We start from the raw sequence: 27,691 nt of genomic DNA on the forward strand, positions 1-27,691 counted from the left end.
CTCACACTGCTACTCTCTACCTGGCTCGAACTCTCTCTGCCTCACTCCACCACGCTCATTCTAACTCACTTTACCTCTCTCTGCCTCACTCTACTTCTTGCTGCTACTGTCTACCTTGCTTTAACTAACACTACCACAAACATTTCACCTCATTCTACCTCACTTTACCACTCTCAATCTAGCTCTACTCTCTACCTTGCTTTATCTCTCTCCGCATCACTTAAACTCATCCACCAAGCTCTACCCCTCTCTACCTCGCTCATTCTACCGCATTTTACCTCACTCTGCCTCACTCTACGACAGTCTGCAGTGCAGAGCTCCCTCTGTTGTTGCACACTGGTAATGCAAGTTGAGATTTCTGTTATTCACAATGTTCTCACAATAAATATAGTGTATAAATGTAGCCTGCATATTGCAAAAATAAATAACATTCCATGTGTTTTTTGGCATTTAGACTACAAGAAAATCAGTTCTGCTCAAACCAAACATGTTAAAACGGATTGGATTGAATTTGTGCTGCCTGTCTGATTAAACCTAAAAAGAGAGACAAACACACAATACTTAAGCACAGGCCTTCCATGTGTCTAATTACACACATACACACAATTAGATACATGTGTGTGTACACACACACAGAATACAGAAGTGTTGGAGAGCACAGAGAGAGGTCTGATCTCTCCCTGAAGAGCGGCTGAGGCAGTTTAATGACAGCAGCTCCACATTAGGTTATCAGACTCCAGAGAACAATATCCCAGATGGGATAATATTATTTTTCCCCCGGCTGATGATGCATTACAAAAATAAGACGCAGTGTAACAGATGTCTCGCAGGGTGAACATAATAAATCACGCTGGCTCGTACACACACACACACACACACAGACGCAAGCACGCACACACAGACATGCACACAGAGAGATACGGGAGATATTGGCTTTGTGATTTAACTTCTCTTGTGATTTATTTGGCTTGTTGAAGACCCTGCGTGAAGCCCCTCAGTGTGTGTGTTAGCGAGAGCGAGGGCGAGCGAGGGAGCTCAGAGTAACAGATTGCTCTGCATTTACCTTACAAGCCTCATTAAGAGCGCTGCACTAATTGTGTTGTTTTAAAAGAGTGAAATCTGATAATGACTCCATTAGTGACTCCACTGCACTGAGTCTCTCAGGGGTTCCACTGAGAGGAGGAGGAGTGGAGCGAGCTTAACTGAGTACATACAGAGAGATAGATAGATAGAGATAGAGAGAGAGACAGAGAGAGAGAGAGAGATAGTTAAAGAACAAAGTCAGAGCAAATCAGAAAGCATAGAAACACAGAAACAGAGAAAATTAGGCTCATGTTCACACAGCAGGTTAAAGTGTCCCAAATCCGAATACTGAAGTGATCCAGATTATGAAGGAACACATAAGGAATCATATAGTAACTTAAAAATCTTAAACAAACCAAAATACTCTGTGAAGCATTTAGGTGCTCTTATCTGGCGAGCTGTTAACTTGTTGGTTTGGTTTCTGAGGATGGTAACTCTGAAGAACTTACCCCTTTCTTTACTTAGTTGAGTAGCAGTTGAGTAGTATCTCTAAATCTGTTATTTGGACTGATCTCTCCATTCCAACAATATTAGAAGGCTTGTGTCGCAGTGTCAAAGTAAAATAGAAATAAGAAAACCTGGAAGTGACTAAACAACATGTCTTTTTTTTTTTTGCCAGCTGGAGTAAAGTTTCGTCAGCCTAAACTCATTCATAGCTGTTCAGATTCTGGCAAGGATTAACAAGAAGCATAGTGTAAAGTGTTGCTCCTTATTCATATTAAAAAGATAAAATAAATTGGCAATTGGGCCACTTTTACCTGCTCTGTCAACATAACCTTAAGGAGCATAGAGAGACATAAGACATGAAATAAGAATCAGAAAGACACAGACACAGCGAGTCAGACAGCAAAGACAGAGAGTCAGCGAGATGGAAACAGAGAGAATAGAGAGTTATTAAGCATGACGTGAGATATAGAAAATCAGAGGGCATAGAAAGACAAAAAGTGAGTGAAAGAGCATACAGAGTCAGAGGTCATCAATTCTGAGACTATAAAGAATTAAAGCAGTAAGACAGAAAGAGAAGGAAAAAGATAGACTCAGAGACCAGACTAGAGAAAGTCAGAGACAGTTAGGCTACATTCACATTACTAAGCTCGGTGTGGCTCAGATCAGATTTTTCATGGCTGTGTGAGCGTGCCAAATTAGATTTTTTCAAATCAGATTTGAGTCACTTTCATATGTGGTCCTAAATCGGATACGTAACTGATCCATGGACATGTGACATGAATGTGAAGAGTCAAATCAGAAGTCTTTTTGCTTTTACGCATGCGCTACACATCTCTTGGTGCAGCTGTGCAGCTATAGCTGCAAAAACAGCAAAAGCAAACCGCCTGTCCTTTTTTCACCTCCTCGACCTGAGCATGAACTTCAGACCAGCTGTTTACTCTCCACTGCAGCAAAAGATGCTCCACATATGAGCTGCTAACTCATCCATTTCCCTTTATAAAGCTATGAGTCGTCTCTCAGATAAGAGGTTTTTTGTTGGTGGTGAAGAAGGAGACGTCAATACAGGTATCAATGTGCAGCATTAGTTTCGGGAAGAGATTCATTCATATCACACACAGATACAGATCACTTACATTTGTGAATGTGAACCGTCAAGATAGCCAAATCTGATCTGAGCAAAAAATCAGATTTTATCAATGTGACTTGTAATGTGAACGTAACGTTAAAGACCAAGGCAATACCGAAAATTAGAGAGCACTTAAAGTCACTGAAAGAGAGTCAATAAGTGTGAGTTAGAAAGCACACAGAAATCAGATAGGGATAGGTGAGACACAATCACAGTCAGACTCAGAAACTCAAGAAAGACTGAGAGCATTGAGTCAGTGAGACGAGACAGTCAGGCAAAGAGTACAGAAACAGAGTCAGAGACAGAAACAAGGGTCAGACAAAAAGAGACCCAAAAGACATGGAAAGAGAGGTGGAAAGAGTAAGAAACATGGAAAAAGACTGGAGGATTCATAGAGAAAGAAAGGAAAAGAAAGAAAGAGTAATAGAATGAGAGATAGAGAGAAAAAGAGAGACAGTAATAGAGGGAGAGAGAGAGAGTAATCCATATTACAGCAGCGTACTGCATGGCTGCATACATTACGGCATCAATCAGTGCTAAGCTGCAGTGTAATTTCCTAACTCCCCATTTCTCTCCCAACCTCATCACACAGACAACAGCCCCCGGCCCCCCAGCTACTGCTGATGAGATTCAGAGCCTCAGAGAGAACGAGGGAGGGGGGGGGAGAGAGAGAGAGAGAGAGAGAATGGAAATGAAAGAGGGGTAAAGTGTTTACGGATCTCCCACATCTCTCTATCTCTCTCTCTTTCTCCCTCTCTCTCTCTCCATGCTCGCTCGGCTCCACCACTGATTAATTTCCAACTAGATCGCTTGGCCAGCAGAATTATTAGCATAAAATTTCCATGGATCAGACCCTGCAATGAAACCCCTTCATCAAGTTGCTTGTCAAACATAAAAATTTCAAATCTCATTTTGTTTCTAATATCATTTTCATACCAAGGAGGGGAGAGGGAGGAAGGCAGGGGTGGGTGCGGGCGGGCGAGCCAGTGAGCGAGGCTGGGGAGAGACGAGGAGGCTGTTACGCAGTGGATAAACCGAGTCATCAATCGAAATTAAAAGAGCTGTGAGCTTGTTTGGATGCATAACGCAGACGCCGCTGAAGACGTGCGGCTGCCGTTTCTGAGCAGTGCTGGGTGTGCTTTTACACTGACACGTCCAATGCCATGAGACAGGAACCGGTATCATGTCCCATGACTTCTGTCATGTTGTATTGAAGTTAAGAAACACTAAAATGACCTGTGGGATGTGTGTGTGTGTGTGTGTGTGTGTATGGCCGCCTGTACTGGACATGTACAAATGTGTCAACAGTATTCACATTCATTACTCAGGTAGAAGTATAGATACTAGGGTTTAAGGGTGTTTTCACACCAGCACTATTTGGTCCGGTTAAAACTATTAAATAATAAAACTATTTGGTGTGGATAAAGGGAATCGGTCAGTGGACGGTCACAAGCTAAAGTGGGCGAGACCACACATCTCAATGTATCAGTTGGCGTCATTTTCCTGTCTGTTTTCTTATATTGGCTAATGCAGACAATCGGGATAAAAGAACGGTGTCACATGCAGCATGAATATACAAATCAGAATAGAGTTAATATTTTCTGCCCGAGCCCGATCCGAACTCAGGGCCGGGTTGGGCCGAGATTTCCCACCATTTTCCTCAGTCAGGGCCGGGGCAGGCTAAAAAAAAAAAAGGTATGTGACGTAGGTATGTGTTTTTAATGCTATATTTATTTTATATAAAGCTATGGCGTGATAATCACAATATATCAAAGAAACAAATTAAATTGTGTTTTTAATACAAGTTGCACAAGTTAGTTAAAATGTTATAATCAAGCAGCTCTGACCACAGATTTCGCTCATTTAAACAGCCGGAAATGTTTTTAAAAATCTCAGTTTTAAACAAAAATGTCGGGTTCTAATTAGGCTCTGGTTCATAATGAATGTTTATGGGGTGGGTTAAGTCGGGCAAAACATGCACAGGCTTAGGCCGTGTCGGGCTGGATTTTTAAACCTTAATTAAGATCTAACTCAGAGTTTCAAAAAGAGCAAGAACTAAATGCTTTCTAGCAAATTAGCGAAATGACATCCTTAAAACAAGTAATCTGCAGTAAACCCTATTCTTTAATTCTACAAGCAGTAGATCACACGTGGCACACTACGACCAAATACCCTGTTGTCACTGCTTACACACACACATAGACACACACCTAAACATGCATACACACACATATCTGAAGACACGGCCATTAATTATGAAAAATAGCAGAGCTTTTATTGGAGTCTGTGTGTGTGTGTGTGGGGGGGAGGGGGGGGGGGGGGTTGGTGGCATTGTTTAGTTTTAATAAGGATAGTGAATCAATGCGATTGAATCAATCTCACCTAATTAAAAAAACGCTATATTGTGAAGCAATCAAGGTGCATAAACAAGATTAAAATAAATGAAGGAATTCTGCCACGAGCAAGGAGCTCCTAATTAAATGAAGCTAATTGGAATTCCATGCCTATGTGTGGTTTGCTAATGCCGTGAACATGAGAGCGTGTGTGGTAACGCACTCACTGGAGACCAGCCTATTTTAAATATCCTCAAGCTATACACACACACACACAAGAGTGTGTATAAATGATCCGAATCGACACCATGTTTATATTCCTTTCTGTTCTATAGAATTAAAACCAAAAATTTCCAATAAGTTGTCAAATTTGCAACCAGAGTCTGCTCAATACAGACCAAGTGTCTCAGACCACCTTCATTGTAGGATTTCCTGCAGTGCAGTAAATCCACTACAATAACACCACATGATCAATAAAAGTATGATTAACTCTATCCTACTAACTAAATCCTATAAACTTTATTCCACTTCGCAAATATCACTGTTTGCCTGCAATATGACATATTTAACTGAAATTGCTGATCCGAACGATCAGTGATTTATAAAGGAATATCATACAAATTATCAGGGGTGCCCAAATTTTCTCATAAAACTGTAGCTAATTGACCGGCAGCTCGACTACAACTCAGCTACCGCAAGTAATACAGTCTGTTCCAGAAAGGACTGTCCATAACTTCACTTCTTAGTGTAATCCAGCCTTCTTATAGAACAGTAGAATAAGCTAGCACTGCTGGAGCAGCATTGGCCGCCAAGTGCTAGCTCCTTATTGTTCAGAGGCGCTAGACCTGTGTTGGCTTCACCTTCAAAAGATGTTGTGTTGTCCATGCTTATATACAGTCATTGATTCCACCCTGGTCTAAAACACTGGTGTTCATCTGGTGTTGGGGTTAGGGACGTGTCTGAGTGGGTGTGTCCTTACCTGTGTAAGAAGGCCGTCGTTCTCTAACTGGAGCTGGACGTTTCGGTGCCTCTCCCGCTCTAACTCCTCCTGCGTTCGGTTCAGGACCTTCTGAAATCCTCTCGCCTCCTTCTGCACGGCCGCAAGCTCCTCCCCTTTACACTTCACTTCCTCAACCTGCACTGCAAGCTTCAAAAACACACACACAATCATCTGATCAATCAAAAAATCTCAATTTTCATAGTACGTTATATATAAGACTATTTCACTCTCATTGGCCACTTTATTAGAAACACGTACCTCATACAGTACCATTTAAAAGTTCAGACACACCTTCTAATTCAAAGTTTTCCTGTATTTAATTTTAATTTTGATATTGTAGATTAATATTAAAGACATGAAAACAATTAAGGGACACATATAGAATTATGTAGTAATTTAGCTGAAGCTGGAGCTTCACAGCTTAAAGGAAAAGCAGCAACTATTTTTCAGCACCTGCAGGAACTTCTTCAAAATGCTGAGAAAACTATTCCAGGTGACTCTCCCTCATGAAGACACTGAGATTAAAATACCCAGAGTGTTCAGATCTGTCTACAGAATAATTCAGAATGTGTTCCTGTAGAGTTTTAATATAGTCTTTAATTTAAAATTTACAATGCAAAGAAAACACACTAAATGAGAAGAGGTTTTTTCTAAACGTTTGACTGGTACTGTACTTTTACACACAGCATAACTACACTTAAGTAAAATGAATGCCAAAAATGTCTTTGTGCTGCACCACAGTCTTCAGTGCTGGTTTTGATACTTCAGAAACAGAATGAATATTAAATACGTTTTACTCTATTTCTATGCACTTGACACAACCTTGCCGTGTGCGTGCATGTGCACACAGCCACAAAGAACCTTTAACATGCTCAGAGACGTGATCACTTAGCGGGATTAATTATGGTGTGAGGCTACGCAAGTGTGAAATTAAACAGAACTCCGATGTGTGTAATTACAGACAACAAAGTAAGCAAACAATGGCCTTCAGGAGCAGGCGGGCATGCAGGAGAAGGGCTCTGCATCTAGAGCTGTTTACACATACCTCAGATAATTCTCTATCATTTTACCAAAACAAGTGCAGGCCAACATGTAATCTATATTCCAGTAAACCTGCAAACAATACAAACAACCCAAGAGCAGATTTCTACCTAACTTTTAACAGGTTACACCCCCTCTGCAGCAATAACTGCAACCAAACATATTCTGTAGTGGTTAATTAGTGTCAAACAATGCCAGGGAGCAATTCTGGCCTGCTTTTCCATGTAGAACAGCTTCAGCTCAGTTATTGTTGTAATATATCTCTACCATGTCAGTCCATGTGATCCTTTTACTTTTATTAATTGTTCTGTATCTCTCAGCTTGTCCAGAAATGCATGTGTAAAGAGTGTTCTTTAGAGGTGTGTCAAAGCCTGAATTCCACTCAGGGTTTCTCACATTATGTTGCTTTTTGCGGCCATTTTCTTTATAACAAGCATAAAATAAATCGCTAGTAGTATATCCTGGTAACAAAATATCTAAAGGGCCCATTCCATCTTTAATGGTGCAACAGTTACATTCTGGCACCTGAGGCTGTTGTACAATTTAAGGTGAAGCATGCATATGAACTTAAGTGAACATAATCCCATTATTAAATCGTGGGGTTTGATAAGATGTTGGCCCACCCTTCGCAGCTGTAACTGCTAATCTTCTGGGAAGAGTTTCCACAAGGTTTAGGAGTGTGTTTATAGTATTTTTTGATCACTCTTCAGAAGGACATTAGTAAGATCAGAAACACTGATGTTGGATGAGAAGGCTTGGCTGCCAGTCTCAACCTAAAATCATCCCAAATTGGGATGTAGTCAAGTTATTCCACATCAAATTCGCACATCTATGCCTTTATGGGCCTTGCTTTGTGGACTGGTGTGCAGTAATGTTGAAAGACATGAAGGGGTCAGCCCTTGTTTCTTTCACTCAAACTAAGAGGCCAAACCCAACTCCTTAAAAAACACCGCACCATAATCCCCCCTCTACCAAACTTTACACATGGCACAATGCAGTCAATTACCACTCTCATGGCAACTGACAAACCCAGACTCATCATTAATGTTTGTAGAAGCAGCTTGCATTCCTAGGGGCTTGTTTTTATATAAATACTTTTAGATAACCTCAGATTTTAATATATACTTTTCGCAATATATTGTAAAATGATACTATGATACTGGATTTGATCTTCCAGAAGCAGCCTTAACATGGAAAGCGTTCCCCGAATCTTCTATAGTTTCCCTACTGAGCAAAGTTTTCCAGAGCACACACAAGAGTAATAAACTCATCCTGCCTCCACTCCCTCCACACACCTCCCTCCATCTCCATCTCTCTCTCTTCCTCTCTCTTTCCATCCATCTCTATCTCTTCACCCGTCGGCTCAGATTAAAATGACATCTCCCTATGAGTCTCAGGAAATGCCACATAAAGCAATTACTAACAAGCCTGATGCCCACCCCCCTTCTTTCCCCCCTTCACTTTGTGTAGGTGGGGGTACGAGGAGCGTGGGGTGGGGTGTGGTGTTGGGGAGGGGGGTGCTTGCTGTGCCCTTCAGCAAAAATGAATTTTCCAATTGCAGTTAGTTCTGCCATGAATAAATAAACAAATGAATAATTGAGAGGGCGACATAAATAAATAACATCACAAACATTTCACCGGCACTCATAAGTATTCCGCAGATAACTGGAGCTGCATGCTAATGATAAAAACAGAACGTGGGAGCAGGTTCCTTTGCATTATTCACCGTTTCCCTCACGGGAGAAAAAATATATAAAAATAAATAAATAATAATAAAAAAAAACATAATGGGAGGGAGAGGAGCGAGGGTAAATAAATAAATAAATAAAATGTAGATATATAAAAAATATCTCTCAAGGAACTCAAAACATTCACTCGGCGTTGAAGTGACAGGCCTGTCCCATTTATAACGCGCAAGGACACTCTGGCAAACAAACAAGTGACCAGTCAGAGATGAATAAATAATCCAGCGTGGGCTCTCTGCTGCTTCAATTGACAGGTGATGCAAAAGTTTAGCTCAGAACTCGGGCAGGAGAGAGGTGAGGCCTGGGAGCTATCTTTATTCCAGTGTGTAAATATATATGTGTGTGTGTGTGTGTGTGTGTTTGTCAGGAGAGAGGAGAGAGATGGACCTGCGGCTCTGCCCTTGATTTAGCCCTTATTCAGACCTGCCGAGGCCTCAGAACGCTCTAGAGCAGAGCTGTCCAACTCCTTTCAAGTAAAAGGATGAATTGCATGCGATCCACTGGACCAATTTTTATTGGAAAACCCAACTTTTAAAAAGTTCTTCGTTTGCGAATGGAGAGTTTCCAAATTCCATTAGCACGGTTTTAGTTCAAGTGTTCTGCTAGTGCTATGAGTGATCAAATAAACTGAATAAAGTGTCCTTTAAGGGAGACTCAAAGCCTGAATTCCACTTATGTAGCTTTTTGTTTTATGTTTTTGTTTATCTTTATAACAAGCATACATAAATCGGCTAGTAGTATATCCAGCTAGTTAAGTAGTTACCTTCCCATTCCACCGTAAATGGTGCAGCAGTTTCATTCTGGCACTTGAGGATGCTAATTTAGATTTAAGGTGGAACAAGAACGCAGAGCACTGCTAAAAGCTGCAGTTCTGATTTTTATTTAGTTATTCTGAAGATGTATCAGGATCTTGAAGGGTTAACACATTTCTTAAAGGGAGGATTTCAACCACTTCAGGGTGACACTCAAAAACAAGGGGTAGAGATATTAGAGGTGGGACTGCATCTGGGTCTTTCCTGGTAAGTTTAATACTGTTATACACTGCCTGGCCAAAAAAAAAAAAAAAAAAAAGTCCCCACCTGGATTTAAGTAAGTAAATGAAGTGGGGTTGGTTGATGCTGCAGTTGGTCTGCAGGTTTAGGTTCAGCAACAGTATGAAGTGCTGAAAGAATGAGGTCAGCTGACTACCTGAATATACCGAATTACATCCTAAAAAAACTGTTTATAATCAGAGTTAGAAGGTGGGACAATATATTGATATAATATGTGGCGACAAATTTGGATATTTTAGCTGAAACCCAATTGAACGATTTGCGATGAAAAACATTGGGTGTTAAATTCTGTGAAACTGACACCAATAAACGCACAATTACTGGTATTTGCTTATTTGGGCATACTTTATCCTCCTCATTAAGATCTCAGTTATAAAATGCCCTCACTGCTGTTAAGCAAAGCCAGAGAAACTTTCGAACTCACTGTCAATATTTACTCCTGCTTTATTCCTTCTTTGGTCACTGAGCTGTTTTGAGATATGCCGAGGCCTTTTATGCTGTGTAGCAGCTAAGGTTTCAGCTGAATCAGCCTGCTTGCTAGCTTCCATGCTGCAACACCGCTCGCTCACTGTTGTGTATTGGCAACCTCGGGGGTCAAGTTAACGTTAGGGGAATAAGCAGCAGGCAGAGTCAGAGGCCAAAACGAACACTTATAACCGACAAGCTCAAACTCAGTATGTTTCTTTAATATCTATAATTATCATTTACTACTGAAAATATAATCCTTAATGGTGCTTTAATTATAAAACTGTTGATTCCAGACCAACAATAGAGCTACACACATGCTGTTGCAGACGTGGTGGTGTAATTATTAAAGGCACTCACCTCCTCCTGTGTGGAGGTCAGATGTTCCTGAATGGCTCTCAGCTCCACGCTCAGCTTCAGCACTGTCTTGTCCTTGCTGGCTGCCTATAGCACAGATTCAGGAGATTCTATACAACACTGCCTGAACAACAGGGCTTTATACAACTGCAGAGAAATAGGCCAGCACTGATTGTTAGCTTATATCTATTTGAAATATAGTACCAGTCATAGGTTTGGACATACCTTAAATTCAGTGTTTTTTTATTATTTGAAAATATTCTGCATTGTAGATTAATACTAAAGTCATCTATATTATGAAGTAAAACATAGATATGTTTTTACTAAACAAAAAAGTGAATATGTTTTATATTTTACATTCTTCAAAGTAGCACCTCTTGCTTAGATTAGACAGTTTTGCACATCTTGGCTGGATTTGAAGGAGCACATTCAGTGCAAGACTTATTCATCCTAAATGCACGACAGAACGCCACAGGAGGTCATTCCTACCAGTGGCCATCAAACTCTATAACTCCTCTCTCACGGTTATCACTAAGCGATAGTAATTAACAAGACTCAATACAATATTAATGTCTGGAATAAATAGGTTGTGCAATAATTTTAATTATTATTATTATTATAATTATTATTATTATTATTTATTTTATTATTATTATTTTTGTTCTGCTAAATTACAGTATGTGTTCTTGTACTACAGCTAATTTTTATATGTGTACATATTGTAATTTTTGAATGATTGAGTGATTATTATTCAACATAAATGGTTGTTACTGTAATAACTAATTTCCCCCTGGGATCAATAAAGTATTTCTAATTCTAATTCTAATTCTAATGATTTTCTCAGCTTTATGAGGTAGAGTCACCTGGAATTCAGGCTTTCAGTTAACAGCTGTGCTGAACTCATCAAGATTTAATTACTTGAATTTTTTGCCTCTTAATAATGTGTTTGAGAGCATCAGTTGTAAAGTTGTGAAGAGGTAGAATTGGTATACAGTGAATAGTGAATATTTGAGTAATGTTCTTATCAGTATTATACCACAGTTAGTTCCTACCCTGCAATGTGATTGGCTGAGAGGTGTTCTATGAGTGCCGTTATCAGCCGGTAATCCACTCCATGTATTACAGGTAACCTAGCAACGATGCAGCGCTTACCATCCAAACAGCACAGCTACAAACAGAGCAGCAATGGAACTATTTTATCTCGCGGAGTGTTTATAACCAACCATCATATATTTTCTCTTCCTACTTAACTCAAAATATTTCAATAAACAGCTATAATGGAACTGTGGTACAATCGCAATAATACACTCAAGATTCACTCCCTCCCATGTATTATTGCTTAACTATGGCAAGAACTCCTCAACTACTTAAGCAAATAAATAGTTAAATGAAAGAAGTGAAGGTCAGTCAATCCAAAACATTTTAAGAGCTTTGAAAGTATCCGCAAGCTCAGTTGCAAAGATCATCAAAAACATTATAATGATGAAACTGGCTCTCATCAGGACCAGGCAAGGAAAGGAAGAGCAAGAGTTCCCTCTGTTGCACAGAAAAGTTCATCATAGTTACCAGTCTCAAAAATTTCAAGTTAACAGCACCTCAGATTAGCATCGCAGAGTAATTTGGTTTGTTTAACACTTTTACGTTTACTATGTTAAATTCACTATGTAAGAAAAAAAAAGAAATAAAGAAAAACACTGAAAAGAAGAGTGTCCAAACTTTCGACTGGTACTGTATATCAATGTCTTTTCTTTCACAACACAAAGCTTATGCTGTCTTGTTAAAATGATTACAATTTGTAAGGGTTGCTTTATGAACAGGCTATTCAGTGGTCATGCATGTAATATGAATTCTGTATGTTGGTATCTACTGTAGATTGGGTTCAGTGTGTGAATGTGTGAGAGGACGGTACCTCCTGCTGTGCTGTTTGGTGTTTCTCCGTGAGCAGATCAAGCTGAGAGGTCAGCCGGTCCCTCTGCTCCACCGCCTGCTGCAGGTCAGCCCTCAGCCTGGATACAGATGCCTCCTTCTCCACCAGCTACAACAAAGGAATATAAGGTATTAAGATTGAACTGTTTTCTGAATTATGTGTATACTGTATTTTTTGCACTATAAGGCAGGCAACTAACCAAGTTAAGTAAAGCTAAGTAATTAAACAAAACTGTAATAAAAATACTTTCTTTTACAGTCTAACAAGCGCTGGATGTAAATCTACACTTACAGTAAGCCTAGATTCCCAATTTTCTCCAACACTGTCTGAAGCATTAGCACCTAACCCCTAGTGGTTAGCAGCTAATGCTGCCCAACAGCGCTACATTGAAGAACCCTGAGTGTTCCAGTAAGATAGGGAGATATAAGACAGCGGTCCAGCCCACTTCAATTTCTATTCGGTAAACACGCAATCTACAGTCCGATAATACTTACCTCTAAATGGCATAAGAGCTAGTGCTGTTAGTGGATAATGCAAATGCTGCTCCAGCAGTGCTAGCCGGGGTTAACAGCAGGCTACAGGATGATAATACTCACCTCTGAACAGCGAAAGAGCCAGCGCTGCAGTTAGCGTGTAATGCTTATGCTACTTCAGCCCCGATGCTAGAAACTAAACTGAAACTCCTGTATAACAGTGCACTTCATCGGAGTGACTTTACTGCTTCTTAATACAAGACTGGTAGAATTCATACATAAGGTGCACTGGATTAAAAGGGACTCGGACGATTTTTTGGGAAATTTTAAGGATTTTAAGTGCGCCTTATAGAAAATATAGATTATTATGGTGTTATTTTCTCTGGTAAGTGGTAGTACCTGAGAGTAGCAGGTGGTGTACTGGTGCTGCAGTTGTGTCAGTTCAGCTTTCAGCTTTGTAACTCTTTGCTCTTGCCTTGCTTCTTGGGATTCCTATGCAAAAATAAAACACTAGAACAGTCCATTTTAAACCTCACTGACAATCAGTAAACCTCCCAATCACATACACTACCAGGGCTGTAGCGTGAACACTAGCATTTGCTACTTCCTCCTCATATGCAGCCATCCAACTACATCTGCTGTTGACTCTAAGTAAGGTGCACAATTTGATTTCAGTTAAAAATTTAAGTGTAAAGTATATGTTACTACTTTATATATTATGTGTAACAACTTGTACACGTTTATCTTGTAAAAAAAACTAGGGATGCATAAAGATATCAAAACTATATTGGTATCAGCAGACATTAGCTTTTTTCTTTTTTTTCCCCTCTCTTTTTAGAATCATGTGGCCAATATTTTGTGATGCTGGCAAAACTGCTACAATTGAGAGACACTGGTCGTGCTACTATACAATATATTGATTTAATCTAAATTTAATTAGTTTCAAAGCTATGTAGTTACACCCAGGGTGTGTACATTATAAATGTGTATATTACCAGAACTGGCAGATAAATGTGTAATATTGTCATTTGCCCAGAATTCCTACATAGGTGTAGTCCTAGTAAATACTTTTTATTATTGGGTAGAAGTCATAATGTAATAAGAAAAGTTTTTCATTTGGTTATTTTATGAAAAATATTTCAAGAGAGCTCACATAATTTACAGGAAATATGTTATTTAATGATGTATATCGTTATCGGGATATGAAATGACTTATATGATTGACATACTGTTTTGTGAATGTTCTGAGGTGACATTCTGAACTTAACCATGACATTGTAATCTTACACCACTACTATTTAACCTATATCCAGTTAGGTTTGATAACAGCTGAATAGTAAAAACTATATTGATTGCTATTGTCACCATTGTTTCTCAGTTATTTTACTTCACACATCATTACTTGACTTATTTTTTACTGATTTCAACCACTGAATTGTGTAGATTTTTGTATGTAGTTGTTGCAGTGATATGTTGCTTAGCCTACACAAATATACATTTATCAGTGTCTCATGCTCTTACATGTTCCTTAAGATCTTTTTGGCAGCTCTGGAGCTCAGACGTCACCTCCTGCAGTGCATTCTGGGTGGCCAAGAGCTGCTGGTGCAGGTCAGATGCCTCCTGGTCCCGTTGGTTTAGGTCCTGTCTCAGAGCATCCTCCTCCAGAGTCAGAGCGGCCAGCTTTTCCTCTCGCTCCTCAAGCTATTGGACAAGAAACACTGATCAAAACCATCCTGGGCCAATCAGAACGAGGGTCATCAATCCAGCAGATTGGCTACACGTGCAATGTGACATGATGAGAGGGAATGGGAAGCCATAACTGAAGGGCGAAGCAATATATCAACAATTGCGGACAGATAGATGGAAAATGTCTCATATTAAGGAAATAACTGGATGTTTTTTTTTTATTATTTTATGATCACAATACAGAGAGCAAGACGCCCTGTCCATTTCACTGTGGCTGTGTATAGCAGAGTGTATAGCAGCAATTTGTCACTTTAAGGAAATGGTTCAATTTTTAGGGAGCTGGTTTTGGGCCCATCTCCCATTTAATGGCAAATTGGATAATGTGGTCTTTGTCCAAACTGGCTCACGTTATTCAGTCCGCCTGAAAATGATTGTGGATTACACATAATTATCCGTTAAACTACCCCTCCGCTGTGTTTTTGCAATCATAATAATCCAGCACGGCTTAAATACGACAGGCGTATGGCATGCTCAGAGGAGGAATAATCACATTCTCCTGCATTAGAGCCTCATAAAGGACTGCAGTTGAAGCCACAGCGTCCGCAGTCTGACGGAGCACTTATAAAAGTGGGGTCTGGCCAGTTTGACGCTGAGGTCATGTGGAGTTTACGTGAGAATTTTAAGTTGCTGCTTTCCAGGGCTGGACTGAGGTTTACAACAGGACTCAATACTACAGACTCACATACAGAGATACATAAAATCGTCTCCTTTATCTGTCTACTTACTAGAGGTGGGCGATATGGCTCTAAAATAATATCACAATACTTCAGGGTATTTTTGCGATAACGATATACTTGGTGATATAGGAAAACTAAAATAATTCATTAATTTCAGGAATGTAGTATAATAGTATAAGAGAATAATCATAATTTGGCAAAATAAATAATACAGCATAAAATAATATAATGCAGCAAATAATATTGCAAAATATTTAGTGCATGCATATAAACTGCAAACTAAAACAATTATACAATAAATACACCTAAAGCTTCACAGTAAATAATAGACTACTTTTAAGACAGAACAGCCCTATTATCACGATATGGATTTTTAATATCATGATATTTCTTTGCCACGATATATTGTATATGATATAATATTGCCCACCCCTACTACTTACCCAGACCATGAGCAAAGGAGCTGCTAAGGTGAAGGCTAAGCACAAAATTTTACCCAACACTGCTACATATATGCATTCTAGGGCTGGGCGATACGGCATGTTTTTCTCCCTGCCTCAACACAAGGAGGGTGTGCAGCGACTCGGTTCTGATACATCAGCTCACAGACGCAGCCTTGTGCTGATCGCCATCACCCTAGGAGTGATGAGGGGAAAGAGCGCCACCTACTGTACCCACTGAGAGAGCAAGGCCAACTGTGCTATCTCAGGGCTCCGGCATCTGACAGCAAGCTGCATGACCAGGATTCAAACCAGCGATCTCTCAATGATAGTGGCAGCACCTTAGTGCGCTGGACCACTCATCACCCATAAAAAGTCACTTTTAGGACAAACTCACATGTTCCAGATTTTGCACAGGTACTTTTATCATTCAGTGCCATATCCTGTATATTAGAGGAGACTAGTAGTTCTATCAGAGTTTTATATCAACAACTGAAAGGCAATTCATTAAAATTAAAATTAATTACACTAATTATAAAAATATTATAAACAACAGATTCTTTGAATAAATGTTTATTTTTCCTCAATTCAAGAAAACTAAAAACAAGAGTCACAAGAAATACAGTGTACTTTTGGAAAAAGTGCATCTAAAGTGCTTAAGAAACATAAATAATATTTCCCTGTAAGTAGTGGTGTCAATTGCTTTAAAATATAATTGTATTAATCACAATGTATTATTCTGTATTCTGGATGAATATTCTGTAATTATTCACAATTAATTGCACTTCTTATTTTTAAGACTGATGCGTTTAATAATGAAAAATTACTTTTAAATGTGAACAAAAGAATGTTTAAGTATAATTAGTGGTGTAAATTGCTTTAATAAATAATTGGATTTATTGCAACAATATTATTCAATATTAAAATCACTAATACTATCATATACAACCTCATGGAGCAATTATAAAAATGGGGGCTGGACAAATTTATGCTAAGTTCATGTAGTTGAACTTACATGAGAGTTTCCGTGAGACTTTCACGTTAGCGCTATAAAGGCATGAGCCTTCTTAATTCGCTTTCCTGGGCTGGACCGGGGTTTACCACAAGCCTACACTACAGCTTCTCATACACAAACAGATCCACCCTTAGAAAAGCTTTGGAAGCCTGAGAGTTTTCACTCCACAAACCAGACGCTAAATTATTTATCCACCTTCTAACGTCCGACTGATTTGATGGGTTGGATGCTTCACCGCAAACCCTTCTTGTTTTTTCTTTTTTTTTCTTAAAAAAAAAAAAAAAAAAAAAAAGGAGAAAAGAGCAGCTCCAGGCTTGGAGAGAAAGCATCAGAGAGCTGAGCATCTTGCGATTGTCAGCAAATGCAAAGAGTGGGGAAAAGAAAAGCCAGGCCTGACGGGACACAACAAAAGCCCTTAGCTTCAATGCTGTAGCAACTCCCTCCCCTACTCTAACCCCCCCCCAACCCTACCCCATACACCTACACACCCAGTCAGACCATTAGCAGGGAAGCGGCTAATGCTGGCTAAGCACAAAATGTTAATTAACGACGCTGAGCTCATATGCATTTTAACTCAAGAGTGCCCATGAAAGAAAGTGAGAGAGAAAGTGAATGAGAAAACAAAGAGAGAGAGAGAGAGAGAGAGAGAGAGAGAGAGAAAAAGCTAATTTCCTGCGCAGGTCTGAGAGTTTGATTGCGTAGTGTGCAGTGTTGTGGAGCCAGCTTTTAATGAGCCTCCAGTGGACTGGCTAAAGTAAAGGAGACTGACCATGCTCTCCTGACCCTTCCTTCTCTTCATCCACCGCATCCTCCCCTCTCCCTCATTTATCTTATTGCTCTACAAGTTGCTTGCATTTTACTTTTTTCATTTTTCTTAATTTTCTCATCCCCTGCCCTCTATTATTCCTCACCGCAGCTTGCAGCGTATCCAACTCATCCTGCAGGCAGCAGATCTTCTCCTGCTGGACGTTCAGGCTGCGCTGGGCCTCCTGCAGCTGCGCATAGGTCTGCTTCAGGCTCTCGGAGGAGCAGAGCTGCTGTTCCCTCCACTCCTTCGTCTCCCTCTGCCGCTCCTGACTGACCTGCTCCAGCTTCCTCTTCAGCTTCCCGGCCCATGCTTCTGCCTCAATCACCTGCACACACATACAGAGACAGAGAAGAGATACACACAGTTATACGTACATATAGTTCTAGGCTGTTTTTTTTTTTTTGCTTTTTCACAGTGCATCTCATAAATCAGAATATCATTTAAAAGTTACTTTATTTCAGTTCCAGAATTCAGTATAAAATATAAAACTTTCATTGTTGATGATTATGGTTCAGACCCAATGAAAATATATAAATCCAATTGGTATTTTTGGCAAAGTGGGCAGTATGCCAAGTCCTGCTGGAAAATGAAATCAGCATCTACATAAAAGTTGTCAGCAGAGGGAAGCATTGACTTTGCCCTGACTTTGGACTTGATAAAACACAGTGGATCAACACCAGCAGATGACATGTCTCTCCAAACCATCACTGATTGGTGGAAACTTCACACTAGACCTCAAGCAGTTTGGACTGTGTGTCTCTCCACTCTTCCTCCAGACTCTGCTCCCTTGATTTACAAATGAAATGCAAAATTTACTGATGATCAGTGATGGTTTGGAGAGCCTAGACAACAGTCTATCATCAGAGTCCATTCCTATATGTGCGCCCAGCAAACGTACAACCCCACTCGTAAAACAAACACACTTTTACCTCAACAATAAACAGAATAAAGAACAAAATAACATTGCTATTCCTTTAAATGAGCTGCTGGTGTACCTTCACAGTGTGAACTCGCAGGTCAGTATCTGTCTCTGCTGAGACGCGCAAAAGCGCTGCACTGTTAAGATATGAACGTGCCAAAGTCAGAGCGCATCCAACTCTTAAAGGGAACGGCAAGTGACACACTGATTAATTAAGAGAATTAGTACATCTTTTGTGCATTTTGAGCTGCGCAAGATGATACAAAGACACGCCCTAAATCCAGATGCGTGATATAAAAATGACCGGTGCGCTATAGATCGCTAAAATAGGGCCCTATGTGTTTAAAGAGTCATAGGTTCTTGATTTGTAGTCTCATATTTAACAGGAAAAACAGCCAAAACAACCAAACAATGGAGTCCTATTCCATTTGCAATACTTCTCTATATGGATTAGGCAAGCAGTCTGTTTGTGCATTTGCAGATGGGCAATGGGCACCTACTTTGCTGTATCCACTCACTGAAAAAAGTGTCCACAGACATTTGGACATATATTATATGCAATTTCTATAAGAAAAAAACATTCTAACAGTATTCTGAATATTAACCTGCTCACCTGGTCACTGTACCTGCCTACATACTGTACTTACAGTATTCAGAGTGTAATAGCTTCTCAGTGTGACTCACCTTTCAGAGCATTTACCACTCTCTTTCAGAGCATTCATCACGCTTTCTATTCAACAGCACTTTCATCAATAACACAGCTCTGTTCAGTCTATTCACTCCTCACAGAGATGGAATAAAGCTCTCTTAAACACGTGCAGCTAGCACAGGTACAAAGCCCAAAGACTACAGGCACTGAATAGAACTGATCATCATAGTTAATGTTTAACCCTAATGGCTAAAGGGTAATTTTACACCCATCAGCCATACCATTAAAACCTAATATAGTGTAATACTTGTAGGTTGCCTCATGCTACCCAAACAGTTCTGATCAGTACAGGTATGGATTTTTAACAATACAAAGCTAGCCTTAACTCCCTATTCAAAAATACACTTTTTGAAGTGTATACACTTTTTTTTCCAAACTCATGCAGCTTTGCTATCAAGCTGCCGGCGCTCAGAGTGAGCAAAATTGGCCCTGCTCCCTCCAGGTGGGTAGATGGTGCTCTTTCTCCCCACATCACTCCTAGGGTGATGTCCGCAGCACAGGGCGTCTGTGAGCTGATGTATCGGAACCGAGCCGCTGCGCTTTCCTCTGAGCGCGCTGGCTGCTCGGTAATGCTGCATCAGCAGCAGCTCGAAAAGAAGCGGAGTCTGACTTCACATGTATCAGAGGAAGCATGTGTTAGTCTTCACCCTCCTGGTGTGTTGGGGCATTACTAGTGATAGGGGGAGTATGAGTGGGCTGGTTAATTGGCCGTGTAAATTGGGGAGAAAATAGGAAAAATTAGAAATAAAATTATAAAAAAAACACTTCCAGAGGGAATAACCAGCTTCAAGACAGAAAGTCGCAGCAAAGTGGTCAATAGAAATGTGTAACCCTGGATTATTACTACTGTATTTTTCGCACTATAAGGCACACTTAACATTTTGTGATGAGGGGAAAGAGGGTCATCTAGTCACCCAGAGAGAGCAAGGCCAATTGTTCTTTTTCCTAGGCTCCGGCAGATGATGGCAAGCTGCATGACCGGGATTCGAATCAGCAAACTTCCGATCATAGTGGCAGCGCTTTAGACCACTGGACCACTTATGTAAGCGCAAGATATTGTTTAGTTTATATTTTATTTCAATCTTTCTTTTTTTTAAGAATAATAAGCAGCCCCCTTACTATTAAACATTGTACAAAAATAACCTCCTTGTATTTCAGTTACATATGAGGAAAAGAGTAAAATATGAAAATTCATGCAGCATAAAATTGTGCAGAAGCACAAGCATAGCATCTATTAAGATTCCCTCTGCAGCTTCTGTATGTGAAGATGAACAATCTCTATGATCCCATTTTGAAAAAGACATTAAAACAGTAACTTGATTAATGAAATAAATTTGATGAACCTCCTAGACATAGCGCAGAGTGATTGCCCACCTGTCTCTAAACAGAGGTTTTTGGCGGCTATGAATATAAAACCATTGACAAATTAAAATTCAAGCTAAAATCGTATATTGTGAACTAGGCATTATACAGGTAAAGATGTTCCCAAGTTGTCCCTTGAGGTAACACTTTACGATCAATTTATATACTATGTTAGTGTATAGCCCAGCACTGCCACACATTCTACAGTAGGGCTCTATACAGTAAGAACACCACTCACAGTCCTCAGCCCACAGCAGAGTCCGTGTGGAATCCAGCTCCTTCATCAGCGCTCCCCCACGTACGCTCAAACAAAACACCCAGAGGGCTTTTAATGAGTTTTCAGGGAAAGCGACTCAAAGCGGCGGCCTGTTCTTTACGAACCGACAGACTCCCGCGGTGACAGGCCCCGCACATAAAAGTCCACGCCAGCCAAATGAAGGAATGGAAGTTAAGTGTGAAAATATACTGCGGTGAAGGCCCTCGGCAGAGGCCTCTATTAATCAAGCTGTCCTCACTTTGTTTTCAGAGTAATCTTGTCCAACCACCAGAGAAGCACTCAGCGGTAAGTGGCGATCAGCCGGCTTTGAAGGCTCTACTTTATGGCGGTCCCAAAACACAGTTAGGCCACCCTGGAAAAACACTCCAACTGGGAGCTCTGAGCTCGCCTTGAGGTTGGTCACACACACACACGCGCGCGCACACGCACACACTAAAGAACACAATATACACTAATATGACTACATTACACGCTGTACGTCCAAATGGGTTTGTAGACATCCCTTCTAATAAATGCATTCAGTGGCTTTAATGAAGTAGTAGCTTTGCTGACATAAAAGTGCAAATGCACACACCACACACAGCTCGTCTAATCTGTGTGTAAAGGACCAGTCAATAGCATATAACTAGGTCACTCACAATAACTATTTTTATTCAGATGATAGTGTTTCAGAAATAACTGCAATAAACAACAGCATAAAAAAAATACTAAGAATATAAAAATATTTAAATTTGCACCAGGAGTAAAGGCATAAAGTTATTCAAAAGCAGTGTGAAAGACTGGTGGAGGAGAACATGTCAAGATATATGAAAACTGTGAATAAAAACCACCAGGGTTATTCCACCAAATATTGATTTCTGAACTCTTTAAACTTTAAGAATATGAACTTTGAACTTCTTTGCATTAGGTCTAAAAGCTCTGCATTTATCATTTTTCTGCTAATAAATGCTCTAAACAACAATATTTTTTACTTAGAATTTGGGAGAAATGTCCGAAATGTAAAGAATAAAACAACAATAAAACTGAAGTGGTCTCTTTTTTTTCAGAGCTGTATAATTTTAAGTGAATTGTAGTTAGAAAATCCAGATAGGGACTGGATTAAAGTTCCAGATTTTATAACTTCTAGTCTAAGGGCATGATAAATTCACAGTTAGCTTGTGGTGCGTTGCATCATTGACACTGATTAGGACACTGTGCGTCTTTACAACTGAATTATTAGCAGAACAAAGCAACTCATCAGTAGCATCAGATGCATTTCCAGCGTTTCTCCCACTCCACACCTCGTTCAGAATACAGCGAGGTTGTGACATGCACTTAACTGCAGTGAGGAGACTCAGCTGGATCAGCAGCGCTGAGCGAGAACATTTACAGACTAACAGAAGCTAATAGACAGAATATTTCAAAGAGGATGAGAGACCTTGTCCTTCAGCTGCTGCTGCTCCTCCCTCAGACTCTCCAACTCCTCCACCTGACTGCCTTCCTGAAAAGCAAGAAAGAGAGAATGAAAGAAAAGATAGAAAGGAACGTTAAGGAAAAGGAAAACAGCTGTGACTATTCCACAATGCATCAGTTCTATTCTCCAGTCAACCAGAGTTCTAGTATCTCTCAGATAAGAATGAGACAGTCCCCAGATTGTATTAATACACTGTTGTATATGAGTGTTCTGTTATATTGGTAATTGTATAGTGATTAAACAAGCTGTGCACAAGCATCTACAGTAAATACCTGTCAGTAATGGGTGCTGTGTAAAGTCACAGAACACACTCATTAAAAGGAGTAACTGGATATTGCTGTATGCATAGTGTATCTGAAGATGTTTGGAGCACTGTTTAGCAGTTATGTGATGTTTTGTGCAATAGTGTGTGATACATATAGGTATTTAACCCACTTGTTTAAATATAAACACTATAACAATATTCTCAATCATTTTTAATTGTAAAATTGCAAGGCAGAGGCTAAAGAATGCAACAACTAAGGAGTTAAACATCCATATTCACATTAAAAATGATTAGAGGTGTCAAGTAACAAAGTACAAACACATAATAGGTTTGTTACCTTAATTAAGTAGATATGGTTATCAATATTTTTACTTCTACTTCTTACATTTTCACACAATTATCTGAACTTTCTACTGCTTACATTTTAAAAATAGCCTCGTTACTCCTATTTCATTTCAGCTTGTTTTCATTCCGGATTCTCATCGTTCAATAAAACTCCTATCCAGATAAATCTCTCCATCCAGATAGAGGGAATCTGATTGTGATTGGACGTAAAAAAGTATAAACATATACCATTCTGACCCCCTATTGGTTTATACTGTGATTCATCACACCTGCACATGTCACATCCCCCCACACACACTCCAGCAAGAACATAGCAGACATATGTAGTCTAGTATGAAGATGATCCGTGCAGAGAGTCAAGAGAACTCCAGGCAAACTCCAGTCCAACTAAGCTTCTTTAATATCTTTAATATATTTACATTCTACTAAAATACATTAATTTACAATGAGCATATGTGCAGCTGAAACAGGGAACAGTCTAGTACATCCCAAATTTATCAACATTAACAATTTAATATAACATTATAGTCGTTATGGCTTTTAGTAAAATGTGTTTTGGGGACGGGGGACGGGGGGGGGGGGGGGGGGGGTTGGTCCTACAGGACTCTGTGTTGCGGCCTAAGCTTTTGTTCGTACAGTGCAGTGATGGGTATTGATCATGGTCGGCAACATCTGGCTAGAATTGTCCATCAATGAAAACTACAGACAAGTGAAAATCACATTCACATTTAATGCAGTAGACTCCCACACATGGGCTTCTATGGGAATTGGCAAAAGTCGCGGGACACTGGATACTAGTTTCCATCCCATGACATTTGGCATGGCTGTGAAATTATTTCTGGGGGAAAAAAATTAATGAAGTTTGAAAAGTGTGAGTGGCAGAGCATACACACAAACACACACACACTTATGTGGCCTTAAACTTGAAGTCTTTATTGGCACAGAGCACAAGCTGGGGGTGACATTCTGCTTAAGGGAGTTCCCGGTTTACTCGGCCTGGGCGGATGAATACGAATCAAGCCGTGTTTGCCCTCTACAGTAAACAGCAGTTATTGAACAGGTACAGCGGAGAGTGGAGGTAATAAAGTAGTGACTTTTAAAAGAGAGAGAGAGAGAGAGAGAGAGAGAGAGAGATTGTGTGTGAACAGTGTGTGAGATGAGGTGTCAGGCTGAAGGAATGCTCTCATTCAAGCCTTTTTTTTTGTGGTCCCACCGAGTGACTGTTAAGAGCATGTTAGGACACTTGACCTTCCTTTAATTTCTTTTAGGAACACTGTGTGTACAAATATCTCACCCATCCACAAGCTCTAGTCTGAGATGTGCTTTTTTTTGTCAGCAGCGTCAATGGGATGTAGAAGTCTACCCCAATATGTGGATAATAATATGTACATGTAAACTTTTTGACCAGAAAAAAAGGCACCTAGCACACTGGCAGTCCATTCATTTCCTAAGGAAAGACGCGATTTTGTAGCCTCAACACTACGGCAAACGTGCTTCATGCAAATGAACAAATTATTCTGACCAATTATAGACACAGGGGGTCTGAGAGCCGCATCTTCTGCTCTATAAACTTCTGATTCCTACTGTACTTCCTTCATATCCTCAGCAGTGTAGGTTGTTAACACGAAGGAGAGGATTCTGAATGTGAATGCTATGAAGTGCTGTAAGATTTTGTGGGAAAACTCTGCACTGACTTTGGACTTGATAGAACACAGTGGATCAACACCAGCAGATGACATGTCTTCTCCAAACCATCACTGATCATCAGTAAATTTTACATTTCATTTGTAAATCAAGGGATCAGAGTCTGGAGGAAGAGTGGAGAGACACACAGTCCATAATGCTGACGTTTCCACAATCAGTGATGGTTTGGAGAAGGCAGACTATTTCATCTGCTGGTGTTGGAGATGCGGATTTCATTTTCCAGCAGGAGTTGGCACAGGAGATACTAATTTTTGGGTTTCCATTGGCTGTAAGTCATAATCATAAACAAAAAAAGAAATAAACGCTTAAAGTAGATCACTTTGTAAATAATACATCTATATAAAACTATGACTTTTACATTTTGAACTGAATTAATGAAATAAATTACATTTTCAATGATATTCTAATTATTTTAATATAGAAGATAAGAATAGGTCAGACTGATAAAATTCTTCTCCTTTTAAAGCAAAATATATTTTATTTGGTCAAACTGAGTATCTGCATCTGAGTAAGTGCATGCCAGCATTCTTACCATGACCTCACTCTCCCACAGACACTGCTCTTACAAATATCTACAATAACCAATGTACTCCTGCTAAGGATGTGCAATTTTCACTATTTTTTCCCATTCAGTTTTAAAGGCTGCATTATGAGATCTGGACAGAGGTGTCCTGTTTATCTGTCCTTCTGTGAGATCAGGGTCATCTAAATCAAGGCCTCAGCATGGTCCCTGCTGATTATTTGGAGGCCTTTTGAGCTCATTGAGGGAAGAGTGTGAGGAGCTGAAAAAGGCTGAATGCCTGATAAACGAGGGCATGCTGCAGATAAGTGAGCACCGGCTAAAGGTACGAGCGTCCATGAGGTTTTATACACAATGTGTTTCAATGGGTCACGCGAGAATGCGTGCGAATGGGGCTGTTGAGAAAGTAGTTGACCCTACTGACCTCTCTCTCCTTCTCCAGCAGTGCCAGCGTCCTGTCAACCTCTCTCTGCAGCTCATCAATCTGGACTTCTTTCAGACGCAGCTCTTCCACCTACACACACACACACACACACACACACAGATAAAGAGGCAGTCGAAGGTGAGACACGCTGGGAGAGGAGGCGTTGTTAAAAGTGTCAAGCGGATGCCTTTGCATAATGCATATCACACCTCTGAAATGATCCATTAGCGCTTGGCGGCGTGGGAAAGAGCTAAATAAGCTGACTTGACTCCATAGAAAAGACACAATATCCTCTTGTGCTTCAGCCAATCCCCACATCTCCACCTCTCCTCCCATTTATTTTCTCTCTCCTTTTTTCTCTTGTTCCCTACATGCACATTCTTTTCTTTCTCATTTACGATCATTCCCTCTTGCACCTCCAGCATTTGGATGTTGTGACATCATCAGCAGTGTTGTAGTCAAGAGCACTAGTGCCAAGTCTAATTTTAGTAGTTGAGGTTAAGACCAAGACTTTTAGCAGTCAAGTCAAGACCAAGACTTTTAGTGGTCAAGTCCAAGTTAAGACAAATCATTTTAGTTATCAAATCCAAGTCAAGACCAAGACTTTTAGCAGTCAAGCCCGGACCTTTTGTATTGAAGTCTTGACCAAGACCTGACCAATACTTTTAGTAATCAGGTTCAAGACCAAGAATTTTAGCAGTCGAGACGAAGACAAGTCCAATTCAAGAAAAAATACTTTTTATTAGTTGCATCCAGGTCAAAAACAAGACTTTTACTAGTCAAATTAAGACCAAGCCCTTTAACAGTCAAGTCCAATTCAAAACCAAGACTTTTAGTAGTCAAGTCCAAGACGTATTTGAAATCAAGACCAAGACTTTTAGTAGTCAAGTTTGAGTGAATACCAAGACTTTTAGTATTCGGTCCAAGTCAAGACCAAGACTCAAACATCACTATAAATCAAAACATATATTTTTTCCCAATTATTACTGTTATCTTTTGGTTAATGTACATTTTGTCAATTTTGTTAACAACTATTTGAAGTACTTTTATTGCTTTTGACATATGGATTAATGTCATAATGTGGTATATATGTGTGTGGTATGTATGTAAGTTTGTATGTGTGTGTGCATGTGTACATGTTTGTATGACTGTGCCCAGATATGTATTAGCACTCTGTTCTGGGTAGATGCTGTAGTGCCCGATGCAGTCCTCCAGGTGGACGGTTGTTTCCGGTTAAGAGTACGCTGTGTGCTATTAGCTGCCGCTTGTGTGTGTGGATGAGTGCTGAGCATGAATGGTTGTGTGTAAAAGGTGTAAATCGTAAAGCGTCCTTGGGTTTCTAGAAAGGCGCTATAGAAGTTGAACTTCATTCATAATCATTTAAAACTTACAGTAAGTACACTTTTGTCCCTATAAAACCGCCTTATCTAGCGATAAGCTAAATCAGTGAACAACAAAGACCCATTTAATTTTTTAAACCATTTAGAGACCCATCCAGGCTTGCATGAGTCAGATTCGGGCCTTGAAGCACAAGAGGAAGTTCTGCTCCTCACTCCAGCATCCCCCCTCCCTCCCCTCAGACTCTAATTTATAATTTTAATATCTCTAATTTCCACCACAGCGCCCACTTTACAAATGGCATTTTCCAATTTACGTCAAACCATGTGAGCATTTTTCTTAATACAGTTTATGACAAGCTTAGCGGACACGCAATTCAGATGGAGGGTCCTGTGAGGGGGTGGGTGGGGGTGCAGCTGCAGCAGCATGTTTGTGTGTTTATCTTTATCAGCAACCCGCCTCGTGTTCTGCTGGTGGTGGCAGGGTGTAGAAATCTGAAAAAGCCACATATTGTGAACCGCAAAGGCCAAAGGAGAAAATACAGCAGAGTTTAGTGAATAAAACGCCCACAGACAGAGAAAAAGACCCAGATCTCCCCCATAAATCTCATAATTACGTTTCCTGTAATAAGACTTATGAT

General features: G+C 40.0%; 1 protein-coding gene across 8 annotated transcripts in view; it reads right to left on the reverse strand.

The window, feature by feature from the left end:
* LOC103032915 (plectin) overlaps positions 1-27,691 on the reverse strand; it is a 283,581-nt gene that overhangs the window by 48,722 nt on the left and 207,168 nt on the right. For all 8 annotated transcript variants that reach the window (XM_049465597.1, XM_049465593.1, XM_049465595.1 and 5 more), the window contains 8 exons: positions 25,714-25,803; positions 22,420-22,482; positions 17,839-18,060; positions 14,571-14,750; positions 13,449-13,541; positions 12,559-12,684; positions 10,653-10,736; positions 5,969-6,136 (listed from right to left, as the gene is read on the reverse strand). In XM_049465597.1, coding sequence (XP_049321554.1) covers positions 5,969-6,136; positions 10,653-10,736; positions 12,559-12,684; positions 13,449-13,541; positions 14,571-14,750; positions 17,839-18,060; positions 22,420-22,482; positions 25,714-25,803 — 1,026 coding nt within the window. The remainder of the gene's footprint in view (positions 1-5,968; positions 6,137-10,652; positions 10,737-12,558; positions 12,685-13,448; positions 13,542-14,570; positions 14,751-17,838; positions 18,061-22,419; positions 22,483-25,713; positions 25,804-27,691) is intronic.

Source organism: Astyanax mexicanus, chromosome 16 (genome assembly GCF_023375975.1).
Source record: "Astyanax mexicanus isolate ESR-SI-001 chromosome 16, AstMex3_surface, whole genome shotgun sequence".
NCBI lineage: Eukaryota > Metazoa > Chordata > Actinopteri > Characiformes > Acestrorhamphidae > Astyanax > Astyanax mexicanus.